General features: G+C 36.4%; 1 protein-coding gene across 9 annotated transcripts in view; it reads left to right on the top strand.

Moving 5' to 3' along the window:
* Positions 1-14,894, top strand: part of LOC131029346 (E3 ubiquitin-protein ligase KEG) — a 31,556-nt gene extending 16,662 nt beyond the window's left edge. For 4 of the 9 annotated variants that reach the window (XM_057959795.2, XM_057959796.2, XM_057959794.2 and 1 more), the window contains one exon: positions 11,616-12,726. In XM_057959795.2, the coding sequence (XP_057815778.1) occupies positions 11,616-12,579 (964 nt within the window). In that variant the 3' untranslated portion in view covers positions 12,580-12,726. The other 5 variants (XM_057959801.2, XM_057959799.2, XM_057959800.2 and 2 more) reach the window with 5 other exon arrangements.
* The last annotated feature ends 456 nt before the right edge of the window (positions 14,895-15,350 follow it).

Raw genomic sequence — 15,350 nt, 5'->3', positions numbered from 1 at the left:
TGTTCATTCTCTCATGAGTTTGGAACACATGTAGAGCAACAACCCATTTGAGAGACTTGGGAAGAGGTTCGTTTATATATAGATGAGGGCATCAGTGTATCCTACCTACTACAGCAACAATCTATGATGCAATGACTAATAAAGCCCTTTTCAACTTGTGAAGAAATTGATTAAGTTCCCCCTTTGGTCCCTAGTGGAGCTTAGAGGAAAGTAAACTCTGCTAGGCACTCTTAATTGACTATTTCTATGTACAGAATGGGGTGGGGAACACAAGAATTTATGTGAGGGGGTGATTGAACCCACAACTGGTATCAGAGAGGGAAGCAATCTATCTGATAAATGAATGGCTGTAAATGATGTGAAATTTCTGGGAATGTAAGATTATTCCATAATGAAATGATGAGGCAAATCCATGGGATAGATACCCGCTTGCTCTCTAGTTTTGTTTAGGTTTTATTTTGTAGATTTAGGTTTTGTTTATGTATATTTGATGTCTTTTTACAAAAGTTAATATGTTCATTTTAATAACATTTTTTAAAAAATATTTAAACATTGATCTAGACTTTTAATCCTAATAATCAATATATAAGTTTATTAATAATTTTTTTAATAGGTGAATTTAATCACAATGTCTAAAAAACATTATCCTTACCAACTTGATCTTAACTTTATTTTTGTTGAAGTTGAACATGAACACATAGATCTTCCCTAGTACTCACCTGAAACTTACCTCGGCAATTTATGGGTGAATTAATTTTCTGGCAAAATGACTCATGAATCATGGGAGTACTCACCTAGTATTTAGGTGATGCATTAAAGGATTGATGAACACATTTTCACCGCTTATATGCATTAAGGGCCAAAGTCAAAGATTTAAACATGGCTACAATGAATGGTTACTTTATCTTATTATATAACTTCTTTTGGTCAAAACAAATATCTCATATAGTGTAATAGATCTTCATTCCCTATCTTTTGCAAGCAACATCCATGCTGCCAGAATTGTATCATTTTTGCTAAGGATTAACAAGATTGTAAAGTGTGTCTTACTGAGATAAAATGCTTTTGCTAGTTTTTATAAGAAATGCTTAACGAAGTGAAAGGATGCCAACTTGTAATTAAATTGGGATTCCTTGCCTCTGGATTATTAGTTTACATAATGTAGCAGAACTAGGGTATGCTATTCAACCGGACAAAGTTCTTGCATAGAGTTTATTTGGAGATTGGTAGAATAGCCTTGATTGTCTATATGGCAGGTTGAAATGAGTTCCGGGTGTTGAGGTTTGGTATGGGGACTTGTCCCAACTGCAGTTCATTTGGAGGAGAATGCACAATTATATAATTATAGGCATGTCATTGTAAGTGTATATAATAGTTCAGGTGCATGGCACTGATGGAATATGTGCAGTGATAATTAAGAATTTAAGAGCATGGATATGCTTAAAGGAACTATAGGCAACTATGTTTCACTTTCATCAGGAGTGTCTCTGCTATTGCAAGCCATGGACATTGTTTGGTTGTGTAGGAAGACAAGTACAACATACTTCAAGTAGAGCAGGTCAACACCTTTTGGTCAAATGTGAGTGGAATTGACTTATTGTATGTGATGGTTAGTCATAAGGAGACATTTTGTTACATGTAATGTGTTATGCTGGTTTCTGTTGATATGTGTTTTATGCACATAACTTTCAGAATAAAATACCAAAGTACTTTACCCTCTCTTGAACAAAATCACCTCAGATGCTAAGAATAAGATCAACTAAAATGATTCCAAGGTTTCTACAGTCAGGTCTTGACGAGTGGGTAACTCAATGGTCGATGTGAATTGTTGTTTTCACTTGGGGACTTACACAATTGTTCGAATTAACTTTTCTTAAAATGAATATGGAATGGGTGTGCTAATAACTTAGGATTTGACAATATAGTTCTGGACTCATTTCTAACAAGACTTACTAAACAAGGACAAAAGGGAATGCAGTTCAGGAAATCTATTCTAAGCCTAGGAATGTAGGAAATGATGAACAAATTTAGTGGAATCAAACTAGGCAAGGTCTCACCATCAAATCGAACAGATTTTGACATGAGCTTAGTGCAATCATCTAAGGAGTATCTCATAGATATTGAGATTACTACCATCAATCATTGAAACCATCCAAGTTGATGCATAACAATGGATATGTAATAATCGAAGTTAAGTTTGCATAAATTTCCAGTTGACCACGCAAGGCGCACTTACAATCAACAAGAGGCTAGTGGTATGGATTAATAGAGTCCACACAAATATACTCAACTTTTTTTTTATTCAATCTAACAAACATTGAAAGCAAACTACAATAACCCCCGATTAATGAATATATAGACCCTGGTACTTAAATTGTCAAAACACATGGATCATTGACCAATTAAAAATAATAAATCATTAATTATAAATTGTTATTTAGAAATTAAAAAAAAAAAATGACAAATAATACTTATTGTTATAAATCAAGAAAATAAATGATTAATCAAGTTCTTTTAACATAAGAGTAACTAATGAATAAATACTAAAAATTAAATACTAAAATGTAAATTAAGTTAAATAGGAAATAATAATAATAATAATAATAATAAAAATAGTGAATGATAAATAAAACATTAATAAATAAACAAATCGAAAGGCGTATAAATGCATAGAAGGGATATGCGTGTAATGGTAAAAACATAGCCAGTAAACCAAGGGACATGCCCAGGAGTCATGGCCGCCGAAGAAGCACCTCACGAAGCACATAAATGATGCGTTTGGAAAACACGGAGGAGGAGAAAGAAAAAGGGCGGAGGAGTGTAGGGAAGCGTGAATGCAGAAGATCGACAACGCTGCAAGCAGTCACCGTCGAGTTCGTCTCCCTGTGTAACCCCCGCGCACAGGCAAATAGGAAGAGCATCGCCATCGCAACGCCTTGCCCCTGCACGAAAAACGGCAGAGAAAGAGACCCCAGTGCGGATGCCCAGAACAGAGGGTATATGCAGTCTACGGGATCCATAGGTAATTTAGTAGTAATAAATTATTTTGGTTAAATTGAGATGTTTTTAATTTTAATGCAATTGTCTTATAAATATATATATAGATAAGTTAAATCAAATTAAAGAATGAAATACATCCATTACTACATTTTAAATATTAATTTTACTAAAACCCTTAGTACTAATATAATAATGGCTAGCGTGAGATTATAATCCCAATTTTAAGATAAATTCAATATAAGGGATCAAAAGTTAGTGTTATATTGGGTTTGGTATTGAGTATACCCGATAAATATAACAAGCGTGGTCCAGAGGGGGATTCATAACGAAACCCTTAGAGGCAATATATATATTGTAGAGGTTAACCATATGCATATGTCAGAGATAGGGAAGCTTGGACAGGGGTGGGATCTCTGCCAAGTTTTGAGAGCATTAATGAGTTCACTCATTTAATAGAGATCCTATAGAGACCTTAGGTGGATATTACGTGGGTTGTCCTAACTGAGAAAGAGTTCTCAATAGAGGGTTGGGTCAATCAAGGTAAAATCAACCTAAGAAATGTTTCCATTTTATATATTTAGTAATCAATCAATGAGCATTTAATTGTTGAAAATGTAGAATAACATGTCTTTTCTACCAGTATAAATAGCACATTTAATACACATGTTTACTTATCTTCCGTATTTTTTGGAGTACTAACGTTTGTTTGCAGGTCTTAAGCTTCAAATAGGCAACTCCCCACTAGGGACATTACACAAACTCTAAATCTAAAATTCTAATCTAACTTGGAGGAATTGAGAACCTTGAATGCAAAACAACACTTGAAAGACAAAATCACCATCAAGTCGAACAATGATTTATATTCAAAAGTTGCAGCATATACCAACAATTCTACAAAAACTCTCATACAAATGAGAGGCAATGAGGTATATATAGTCTCATACAAAATGGATGGCCAAGATTAAAACTAAATCAAGGGCCAAGATCATGCCAACAAAACCCTAGAGTTGCCCTAATTAGGGTTTACATAAAAAATGGAGCCACCAACATATGGCCCAATAAAAAGACACCTAGTCATCAAATAGGGAATCTTCTAGAAGATTTTGTCCTGCATCTCTTTCTCTCACAGCATAATCCAAGAATCTAGCCGATACAGAATCTAACTCCTCCATGGAAATGCTAGGTAAGGTATTATGTTGTAAATCAATCACATCCAAAGCATCTGAGCAAGCATCCAAAATGTTCTCCCAATCTGGCATGAGCTTCTGCGAATTATGAACATGAATCAACAAAGAGACCAAATCATCGATCTGACTCTTTCTTCAAAGAGTCCAACAGATTGAAATACATGAATTTCATTTTGTCTCTTAATTCTGTGAAGTGTAACCCACTAGCCTCACTAACATCAAATCCCAATAGTTCCTCAGTTGAGGCAAGGATCTTCGATTGAATATTATGAAAAGATCCTTCCATCTCTGCACAACTTATTTGTGCACTCTCATAAGTTGATTTCTTCATGGCCAACGAACAATACCAGCCATGGAAATCGTATTTATCTCCATTGTGCACAACATTCTCCCTAATCAATGTGGACTTAGGAATCTTCTTCAAAGCTCTGAGGCGTGGAATAGTCCTCTCCTGAATAGGCTGGAATTCTTCCCAAACTCCCTCCAAATACTGTATCTTGAATATGAGCCTTGTTGTCCTGTCAAAAGCCTGGACAAATTGAGTAAGGAAATCATTCGCTTGTCTCTTTGTATTTTCAATCCATTTATCCACCTCCGAGAGTGTATCTCTCGATGCCTCATAATGTGAATGTAGTCCATGATCAATTGCAATAGGGGAAATAAGGGTGGGATTCTCACGCCTTATCCTTGCAATATACTCTTTAAGTTTGATATTCTCTACTTCGTACTTCTCTCTTTTCTCTATTTCTCTATCCAATCTCGCACTAATTGCCTTAAGGGTATCACCAACCTCCTAGAATTCCTACTCTTTTGTAGTACGGCCAAGGGCAACTGAAGTGATCTGGAAATCCATGGGAGTAGCAATGTCCGTCGTCACACGCAATCCGCATTCCTGTCTCATCTCTAGTTATGTGTGACAAAATCTCAGCTTCTTAGGTTATTTCTCCTTATTGCTCCTAGCCAAGTAGTCATCAATTTCATCAATAGGTTGTGCCTCTATCATTTTCTTACTTTTTTCCATGCTCCTCATCAGCCAATCCGGAATAGCGGCGATCTCCATACCATCATCGAGACATCTCTCGATCAAGCTCTCTCAATGCCGAGATAACATCATCATCATCATCATCAAGATTATCCCTGGTCAAATTGTATACATTCTTTCCCAAACTAACCTCCAAAAGGATAGTAGGAGATCTCGACTGATCATCATCCTCATTAGGTGGAGAAGATGTCGTTGTGCCATGTAAATCCTGAATATTATCTGGTAATATCACTGTGTTGGAACATTGCTCAGTCTCTTTGTTTTGTTCTGGCACTTCAACTTCCTTGATTGATGAGACATTGAGGGGTGGTGAAGGAATGATAGGTGAAGGAACGATAGTCTTTTGTTTTTTCTTGACCTCCTCAATCTTCTTCCCTCTAGCCTTGACTTCTCCTGGTGTGTTCTTCCTTCGTTTGGGAGCTTGACTCTCCTCATCTGCATGAATCCTGATATCACTGATAGTCCTCTGATCATCTTCGGAAGAGGATTCCTCCAGTTTCATCTTTTCATAAGTGAAGGTAACACCCATGTCAACTAACTTGTTCATTTGATGGTCTACCCATCCTCGGGAGAAACTCAAGACCTCTCTCATCAACACTTTCAAATCTATCACTTCTAGTTCTGACCAATTAGGCAATAGAATCGCCTTCTTCATTTCATTCTCATATTGGGGATGCATATGATCCTTATCATCTAATACTTGATCAGGGATGAGGAAAAGTCCACACTTCCTCATGAAATCCACTGACATTTTGGACCACATTCTTCTCTTTACTGCCTGCTCGTCCATCAATTTGACCCAATAATCCTCTGTCTACCTTGTGGATGAACTGTTCTCCCCTGATCCTTCCAACTTTCTTATTTGGATCAAATCTTTCTCTTTTCTTATATGTTGCAAATCGATAGAATGCAAGCTCCTCACTTGTTGTGCTAGCTACTAAGGAGGATTGGCAAACCTCCAATGTCTTCCCTATTGAAATAAGAAATGACATACCTGTTCTGTGCTTTTCCTTCTGGATAGAATCATATTCCAGAAGTTATCTCACCACTTCCAACAAGATCATTCTATTAGAAGGATACCTAGGAAGCCTGTAGGGTTCACATTGAAATCCATGAATCCTTAGGTATGTGAAAGTGAGAAATTGTATGTACCACTATCCATATTTCTCTATCAGCTCTATTGCCTCCTTGGACAATCTCCTGTGGATCCCGCCTTGCAACATTCGCGTTATGTACATAGTGAATGCATCATTCACTCTCTTATAGTCTTCAATATGATACATGTTTAGTTGTGGATAGCACTTATAACTCCTGAATTGTCCTTGTCCATTTCCGACTTCACCTTTGCATATCAATCCCTTGTAGGTAACAAATCGTGCAAGCGGGTACACCAAATAGGAAGTCATAGTGAATGACCTTGACCGCTCCACATTCCTCAGCTGAAAATCCAAATCGTCACTTATGATTCTAGACCAATTTATCAATGTTCCTTTCAGACAATCCTGGATGAAATAGAACATCCATCCATCGTATATTGCACCCTGCGGCATCCTCATCACTCAATTAAGCAGGAATACTAAATCACTATATTCATATTTGAAATCTGTGCACATGAGTGTCTTGGGAGCTTTGGAATGATGAGTCCTAGGATCAATCATCCACTCCTTTTTTACTACGGTCTTGCACGCATCCACCTTTTTATATCTTTCTTCATATTCATCTTTAGTTATATCTTTCATGTCTGCTCCACATGGAATTCCAAACACCTCAACAATCGCATCCTCAACGAGGTAGGCAATGATGGCACCCTTAGGAGTCTTGATCATTCGAGAGCGAGGATCATAGCATCATGCACACTCCAAGATAAGCTTGTTGCACTGTATGGATTGCGGAAATCCGACGCCCTGATAAATGCCACTCTTCATAATGTTCACATAAGTTGGGGAAGGAATCTAGCTTCCAATTCTGAACATACGCTATCGCATCTGGCCCATATTCAGGAAATGTATGTTCGTGTCTATAATCTCCTTCCATCTGGATGACATCTTGGATTCTGGATAGAATCTCGTCTCAACTATCCTTTGTTGTTCTCTCCTTTCCTTAAGTCCAGACTTGGACATCGTACTTGTACGAAGCTAGAAGTTAGAACTTCGGAAAATCAATCCTAATAAGCTATTTTCAGAATTAGGAAAGTTCTGATTTCTTAAAATGTAGACAAACTTGGGAATAGAAATCAAGAGTTTTGTCCATATTTAAACGAATTCTGAAAATAGATCGTAAATACATAAAATTAGGGTACAAGACCCTCATGAAAGCTCATAAAATTAATCATTTTCAGACTTAAGAAAGTCTGAAGACACCTCCTTACACTTAGGAAATTTACTAAAAATAGAGCGCAAAGGAGTATACCAGATCAAGAAATGACTCTGGAAAGATGTGAAAAGGAGTGTTTTCACACAAAAAAAATGTTTGAGGACACCCTTCCGAAATCAACAATGGCTGCCAAAAGTCTGAAGACAACCTGCAACTGTGTAAATTAGTCCTTAAAATCATGTTGCAATCGCGTGTTATGCAAAATAAATGATGAAAATCAATTCCTCAAGGCAAATATGAGTAAATCTGAGCATGTATGTAGGGCTGGAAATGAAAGTTAAGTCTGAAGTCAAGTCTGAAAATGGAGTTTTCAGACTTACCAGCACCCTTAGGAATGAAAATAAACTCAGAAAATGGCCCCGGAATGAAGTGAAAATGCTTCCCAAGTGAAATCGCCTAGGTAGGTAGGTGGCTGAAAATGAAATTTTTTTGAGGACAGCCTGCACAATGGCGTCTCAGACCTGCAACAGCACTTAGAAGCTCTGAAAATTGACTGAGAACACCTCCAATCAGCCTTTAGACAAAATCGCCTTAGGCACAAATGGGCTGGCAATGAAGTATATGTCTGAAAATGCCATGCACAACCAGCAATGGAGGTAAGAAATCTCAGCAATGGAGAGAAAACAAGGTCTGAAAATGTTTGACAGCAATCTCCCAGCCAAGGCATCGCAAATGATGAAGAAATTCACCCAAAAATGAAGGCAAATGACCTCTAAACCAAAATCGCCCCTCCAAAAAATGGCGCCACCTCTAGGAAAATCGAACAAGTCTGAAAATGAAGTTTTAACACTCTCCAATGGCAGCCAAAACAAATCGCCCAACTAGGAAATGGAGAAAAATGAACAAGGAATCAACTTCAAGCTCCAATGGTGTCACCTTGTCACTTCACAAAATTCGTCAACTGGAGGAAAAATCGCCCAAGTTTAAAATACACTTGGCAAATATAATAATATTATATTGCTGGCCACTCCCCTTTTAAACTTGCTTTCACCTTGAACTTTCACCACACAAACAATGTGGGATAAAACACTTGTACTTATACTTGCCTGGGGAAAATCAATTTGCTTCTAGAAGGTGAAAATCATTAAATGCTCATTGCAAATCATTTATTAATTGTTTTTATTTTTTAAATAATCATCAGCATCATTAAAAACAATTAAATTTGGGTCACATTAAAAGATTTTAAAATTTCATCCAAAATTGGACCCATGGGGAAAATCAATCCCTATTTGGATTAAAAATTCAAATAAAAATAATTAAAATATTCAAAAAATGCACATTGGGGAAATTTGATTCTTGTCTGGATTAAAATCCGGACAAAATTTCATCATAAATTGCACAAAATTGCCTTCAAGGGAAAATTGACCCATGTCTGGAGTCGAAATCCCGACTAAAATCATCACTATTGGCCAAAAACCACTTTTGGATAGCAATCCGGACTTAAAAATCTTCAATTTGCACTTGTCCACACTAAAATCCACAAAAAGTCGTCATGAAAAGCTCTAGTGGAAATCGATAGTCATCAAGGAATCCTCACTTAAGTGATCCACAACCTCATCCACACTCCCTAGGGGAAATCCAAAGGTAGTCAAGAAAATTCCCAACACTTAGATAAAATTTAATCATCCTAGTGGAAAATCGCCCCTAGTCTGGATTTTGAGTGGGGGAAAAATAAGGCATGTTTGGATTCCAGGGGAAATCCATGTCCAGTCTGGATTTTGAGTGGGGAAAATCATGGGTAGTCAGGATTATGAGGGAAAAAGCACCTCTAGTCTGGAATTTTGACCTTTTAACCCTTAGAATCTGAATTTTCATCCGGAATATGATGATTTTTCCACTCAAAACCACTAGGAAACTTCAAAACTCAATAAAACTCATTTGGACTTGGGCAAATGCATCAAAAATTTGAGCGAAACACAAAGGAAACCTATTGGAATAAAGTGCAAAATCAACTTGAATAACTTCCTAGGAGCGAGAAAACAACTCCAAAAGGCCTTAAGACACCTTAGCACTTAAAAATCACTGACGTGGACGTTCAAAAACACGTTAACGCTCAAAAGGTTTACACTCAAACAAAATTAGGATCGTTTAAAATATCAACTTTACGTGCTTGATCATATAGCTTTAAAAAAACCCTAAATGACAATTAGGCATGATCAAAAATCTGAGACTCGGGCACAGGAAACTCAAAATTGCCCACTATGCTGCCAAAATCCTAAACTAACCAACATGGAAAGAAGGAAAAGAGGGGGTCCCGTTTGCAATGGGGCGATTTGTGAAAGGTCACAACAGTTTCATGAAACGGTTGTGAGAATGTTGGTATTCAATGTGGCAATTAGATAATTAGACATTTGGAATTTCTTGTCAGATGGTTTTGTGGCTATAACTATTTGTGTGGATGGGTGTATTAAAGTTGGTTGAAGTTGGTGAATGTGGTGAGGGTTGATGTAAATTGTAAACTGATTATGGTTTGCAGAAGAAGAGTATGTTGTAAGCCAATGGATTGAAACTTTGTAAAGAGACCTAATGTATTGAATCATTTGATTCTAAATAATATAACAACATTAAATGTACGTATTAAGCCTCTACTAGAAATTTAATGTTCCTCATATACTACTTCCTGACTGAAAGAAAGAATTTGAGTGCTCACCAAAACAGGAGACAATGTTCATCTGCCACATTTGAGACACCAACTGAACTTTCTCATTTTTTTCTGCTGCTACAATCACCTGCTTTGCTGTCGATGTTCTTCTGGAATGAGCCTCAGCAAGCCTTAATTTGCCAAATTTATTAGAAATCTCTCTTGCATCTCCATTATTGCACAGCTTGCTAGGAGTAATTGGCACTTCCAGATCGTTCAAACCTGATAGCAAGGGGCCCACACTTTTTCCTTGCATGCTTTCCCTTTTGACCTTGCTCCCTGTGCTTCCAGTCACCCTTATTAGTACTTATGCGTTCTCATTAGCACCATTTAAAGTTCAAACCACACACATTAGTATTTGCAGGCATTTGAGTGGGAGAAATATTTTGAACTTCCATATTGCCAATGTTATCTTCAATTATTACTATAGAATATTAGGTTGTTGATTTATATTTTTCTTCAGTTATGTAGGTAGGTAGGTACATAGGAAGGTGGGTAGGTAAGTATGTATATAGGTGTGTATGTTACTAGGTAAGTAGGTAGTTGTGGACAATTTACTTCTAAAATTTTATTTCTTTTGCAATTTTCTAATAACCCTAAACTAGAGATGGCACCACACTACATGGTATTGTATACAGAAATATTGCATACAGCTCAAACATGGATACAGTCATGCTGTATCTGGGAGTATCGTATCTGAATCCAGTAGCCAATGCATGAATACATATATTTGGATAGGGAAGGGAAATATTTGGCAACTGTGCCTGTTTTCTTTTTAGGGGGACTGTACAGGCTAGAGTCTAGATACACCCCCATGCACGGAAAATGCAACTTGAGTTTGGAGTGGATCCCAAACACACCCATTGCACTACTGGGTGCAAGTGCATATTCGGTAGGGCTGTAATTTGGCCAGGTATACTGACCATTTACCTTATCTTACTCTTTTCAATCTCAAGCTCTTGAAAATAACAGTGCATGCATTGAAATTGCTCTTTTTGGTCTACACGGAAAATGCAGACTTTGATAATTGATTTTTCTGTTCCTGAATAATATCTACTACTATATTTCATAGCATATTTAATGACTTTTCAAAGTGATATGCTAACTCTGTATTCATTAATGTAGATATGAAGAAAGTATTTAAGTTAATCCTGTGTACTATTCAATGCTATGAACATTTTACTCAAGTTGGATGATCAATTTTTACATTTGGCTTAATTTGACGTATAATCAGAATACTCGGTTGCATGAACAATGCATGCATCCTCCTAGCTGCTTTGTATTACTGCTGCATAACTTTCTTAGACTAGATGCCTTCTACAGCTTATTTTCTATATCTAACATTTCACCATGGCTTCTTTTTTAATTGGAGCAGCCCGAATGCAATATTTGGTGATAGTGGATGGATTTGTGCTAGAGACAAGAGTGAATTGAAAGGAAATGATGTTCAGAACTGCAACTGGCTATTTTTAAAGGACAAGCTTCAAGTTGGGGATTATGTGCGGTCAAGAAAGATTGCCAATTTGAAACAAACGAAGGACATGAGTATTGTGGAGGGGACGATAGTTGGAATGGATAGTGATATGTATGTGCTTGTAAGGGTGCATGGCTTGCATGACCCTATGAGGATGCATTCCAGTCATCTAGAGAGAGTTTCTCTAGGCTTTGGTGCAGGAGATTGGGTTCGGTTACATGGATCACATTTGCAGAATTCAGGATCTGGGGAAAAACAATCTCCTGTTGGTATTTTACACTCGATAAGCCGTGATGGGAAAGTTGAAGTGGCTTTTCTAGGGCTTGAGACACTTTTGACAGGACACTGTTCTGAACTTCAGATGTCTGAATCATTTTCTGTTGGAGAATTTGTGAGGGTTAAACTTGGTATTAGTTCTCCGAGGTTTCAGTGGCCTCACCAAAAAAATGGCTGGGACACAGGTAGGATTGAATGGATTTTTCCAAATGGGTGTCTTATGGTGAAGTTTCCAGGCCGTCTTTTTGGAAATGTGCCTTGCTTGGCAGATCCAGCTGAGGTAGAGCTTGTACAATTCAAGAACTGTGTTGGCATAGTGAAAAAATATCATCATCTCGAATCTGTGCACTGGGCAGTGCGCCCTGTGATTGTTACTTTGGGTTTCTTGACTGTTTTGAAACTTGGAATGTTTGTGGGTTGTATTGGTTCCAAAGCAAGGAGAAGAAAGATAAAACAGAGTAGTCAGCAGCCTTTGGATGCCCAAACTACAGGACAAGATCCTCATAATTCTGGTAATGCTCCTTGGCTTCCACCTTCAGTGGCTAATATTTTTTCAAAGAAGGGTTTACTCCTTCACGATAGCTAATTGTTGGTTTCAGTGTTGTATATTTTAATTTGTTGACCACTGTAAACTTTGATTTGAAAATCTGTACACAATCAAATGTAAATTCATTTCAAAATGTATATACTGTTGTAAATATGAAGGCAATAAAACTTTTGTTTCTTCTGTATATTTATTACTCGTATGTTTTCTCCTGAAGATGATAAACATGTGACAGATAGTTGAAAGAAAATTACCAGTCTAAGAAACAAATCAAACACAGAATCTTTCTAACTCTAGTTGAGAGCATCATTCATCCAAGGAAGATGTCCCAAAATGTTACCCTCTCTTCTATAGAATCTTCAAAGAATTTTGTATAGAATGCTTCTTATTGTAGAATAAACCTTGAACATGTAGAAATTCTTAATTGTTTAGTCTACTCAAATCGACTATTGAGCTGTGAATTGCTTATTGTTGTGAGGCATATCGAACGTCGATCTGAAACTTTGAGCAGTTTAATTGAGCAGTCCACTGCCTAAATTTACTTTTGTGAGTGAAGAGAGGGTTTGAAAGTTTCTATGGGAAGGATCTCATGGTTGTTATTTTTTATGGGGAAGATATTTGTAGCAAACTCATATTTTCCTTTCCAATTGGTGTGAGTGAAATAGACTAAAAGAGAAGTAACATGAATTACATAAAAGGAAGCGGTCTCTTCTGACTCTCTTGTATACACTGTAAAGGAGCAGTTCTTTCTCCCAAGGAAAACGTGCTTAACAAAAGGAGTTATATTCGACTCAAATAAGCAAGTTTATGCACGTTGTGAATCCATTGCAGTAAGTTGAATTCCTACCTTAAATGCAGTTCTTGATGTAGTTTCCACTTTTAGCAGTATTTTTGGCAGCATGATCTGATAGGCAGATGACGTGGTGAAATGACAGACTTGGATGGACAAGAACCGGATTTGTCAAGGAAACATGTACATGCACTTTTTTCCAACAAGAATTCATTGACTTATATTTGTGCTAAACAATATTGTATATCAGTACATCTGGTAAACTGGCCTGCGTTGTATAATTGATTTGGACATGCCAAATTACATATGCTGCTATTCTACTGAATAGGATCAGAATTTGGAGCAGTTGGTTTGTAGCTGTTGTGATTTTATTAACGAATTATATGATTTGTATTGCCTCCTGAGGCGAGTTTCTAAAAATGCACCTTCAGGCTGGCTTTTATGTCAGCTTATGTCTCTTTTCAATTATTAGTATTTACTATTACCAATAGACCTTAGTTCTTATTGAGCTCTAAGTTTGCATTGCTTTATTTCATTAATAGAACTTGATTTCCGGCCTGTGTGTATGCAATTTACTATTTGGTATTTTTATGTGAAAAAGATTATTTTAGAAGCTGATTGTTGATAAATGAGCAGCAACGAACTTTGGCTGCATGGTTGGAGTTTCTCGAAACCTGGTTGGAATCAGCTTTATGTTTAAAATTGGGGCAAATTATGGGTATTTGTTCTTAGAGTTTATTTTATCGTCTACAATGATGCACTTTGTTTTCACTGCATAGGAAACTATTGCTTTTATATAAGAATGTTTCAGCAGGCAATGAAACGGGTTTATCATTAAGATACTATGGATGTTGTAATGATCGTGTCTTATTAGTTGTGCGAAAATATTAATTTTTTTGTTTTGTTTTGTTCTCATATTATATTTTTTGAAGGCATCCTCCCTGTTTCACTCAAGTAATTTGATGTATTTCCTCATCATTTATATTCTCATGGTAACCTTGCTTCCAGTTAAATACTGCAGACAATTGCCTCCTTGTGTTTAAACAAGATCCTTAGTGATGACCAGATCAAGCGTTACAAAGTGAAAAAATTAGGCGATATAAAATTGTCTATGAATTTCTAGTAGTAGAGGAAGGATGATGCTATACTTTTATATCTGGAGAAGCTACTTTCAATTATTCCCCTGCCCATTATATGATTTATGTGGAATAACCTCAATAATTGTGAGTTTTTGTCGATGGTTTATGTTGAAGTGGAACAAATGAAATTAGAAAAGCAAAGTTTTTGCGGTGCAATGATATAGACTCACATTTGAACATACATTCTATTGTATTTGATTGCTTTTCTGGTCTTATTTTCAGACACCTTCATCGAACAGGAACTTGTTCAGGCATTGTCTGCTCAAATTCTTGTTGCCTGAGATCAAGATTGAATCAGTGTACAATACTTAAGCCACGGTAGTGGGGGTAATGATAGGGTAACGATGGCAATGATAGTTTTTATTAGTAAGAAGTTTGTTTAACAAATCAAAGGCTGCATGTTATGTAGACGGGTAATATGTATTTCAACTTCTTTGATATCACTAATATTTTGATACATTTTTTATCTCTTAGTATTTGTAGTTGTTTACATTTAAGTTTGTTGGGTTGCTTATTTGCTGCTCTGGTTATCTTGTTTTGACATGTTTAGAGGCTAATATTGCCTCTTTTCTTTTGTATATATCCTGTATCTATGTATATAATATCTGAGAAGGCAATGTAATAATTTTTAAGAATATTAGAAAACTCCAAAATGAAAATTTCTAAATATTATAATTCAAAATGAATTGGACAGTTACAGTAATTTTTGGTGATCAAATTTGAAGTGGCTCAGCAATGATATCACTTATGTTCTGATTTCTTTTTGAAGATTGTCACTCAAATGTAAGTATATCCCTTTATATGGTGATGACTAATAAGTTTCAAAAACAACAAATGTTGATTGCACTTACAAATTGCTAATAAAGAGTTGGAAGTTCAAAAAG

This window comes from Cryptomeria japonica, chromosome 10 (genome assembly GCF_030272615.1).
Source record: "Cryptomeria japonica chromosome 10, Sugi_1.0, whole genome shotgun sequence".
Lineage (NCBI taxonomy): Eukaryota > Viridiplantae > Streptophyta > Pinopsida > Cupressales > Cupressaceae > Cryptomeria > Cryptomeria japonica.
The sequence above is the reverse complement of the archived record's forward strand: the minus strand, read 5'-3'. Positions and strand labels throughout refer to the sequence as shown.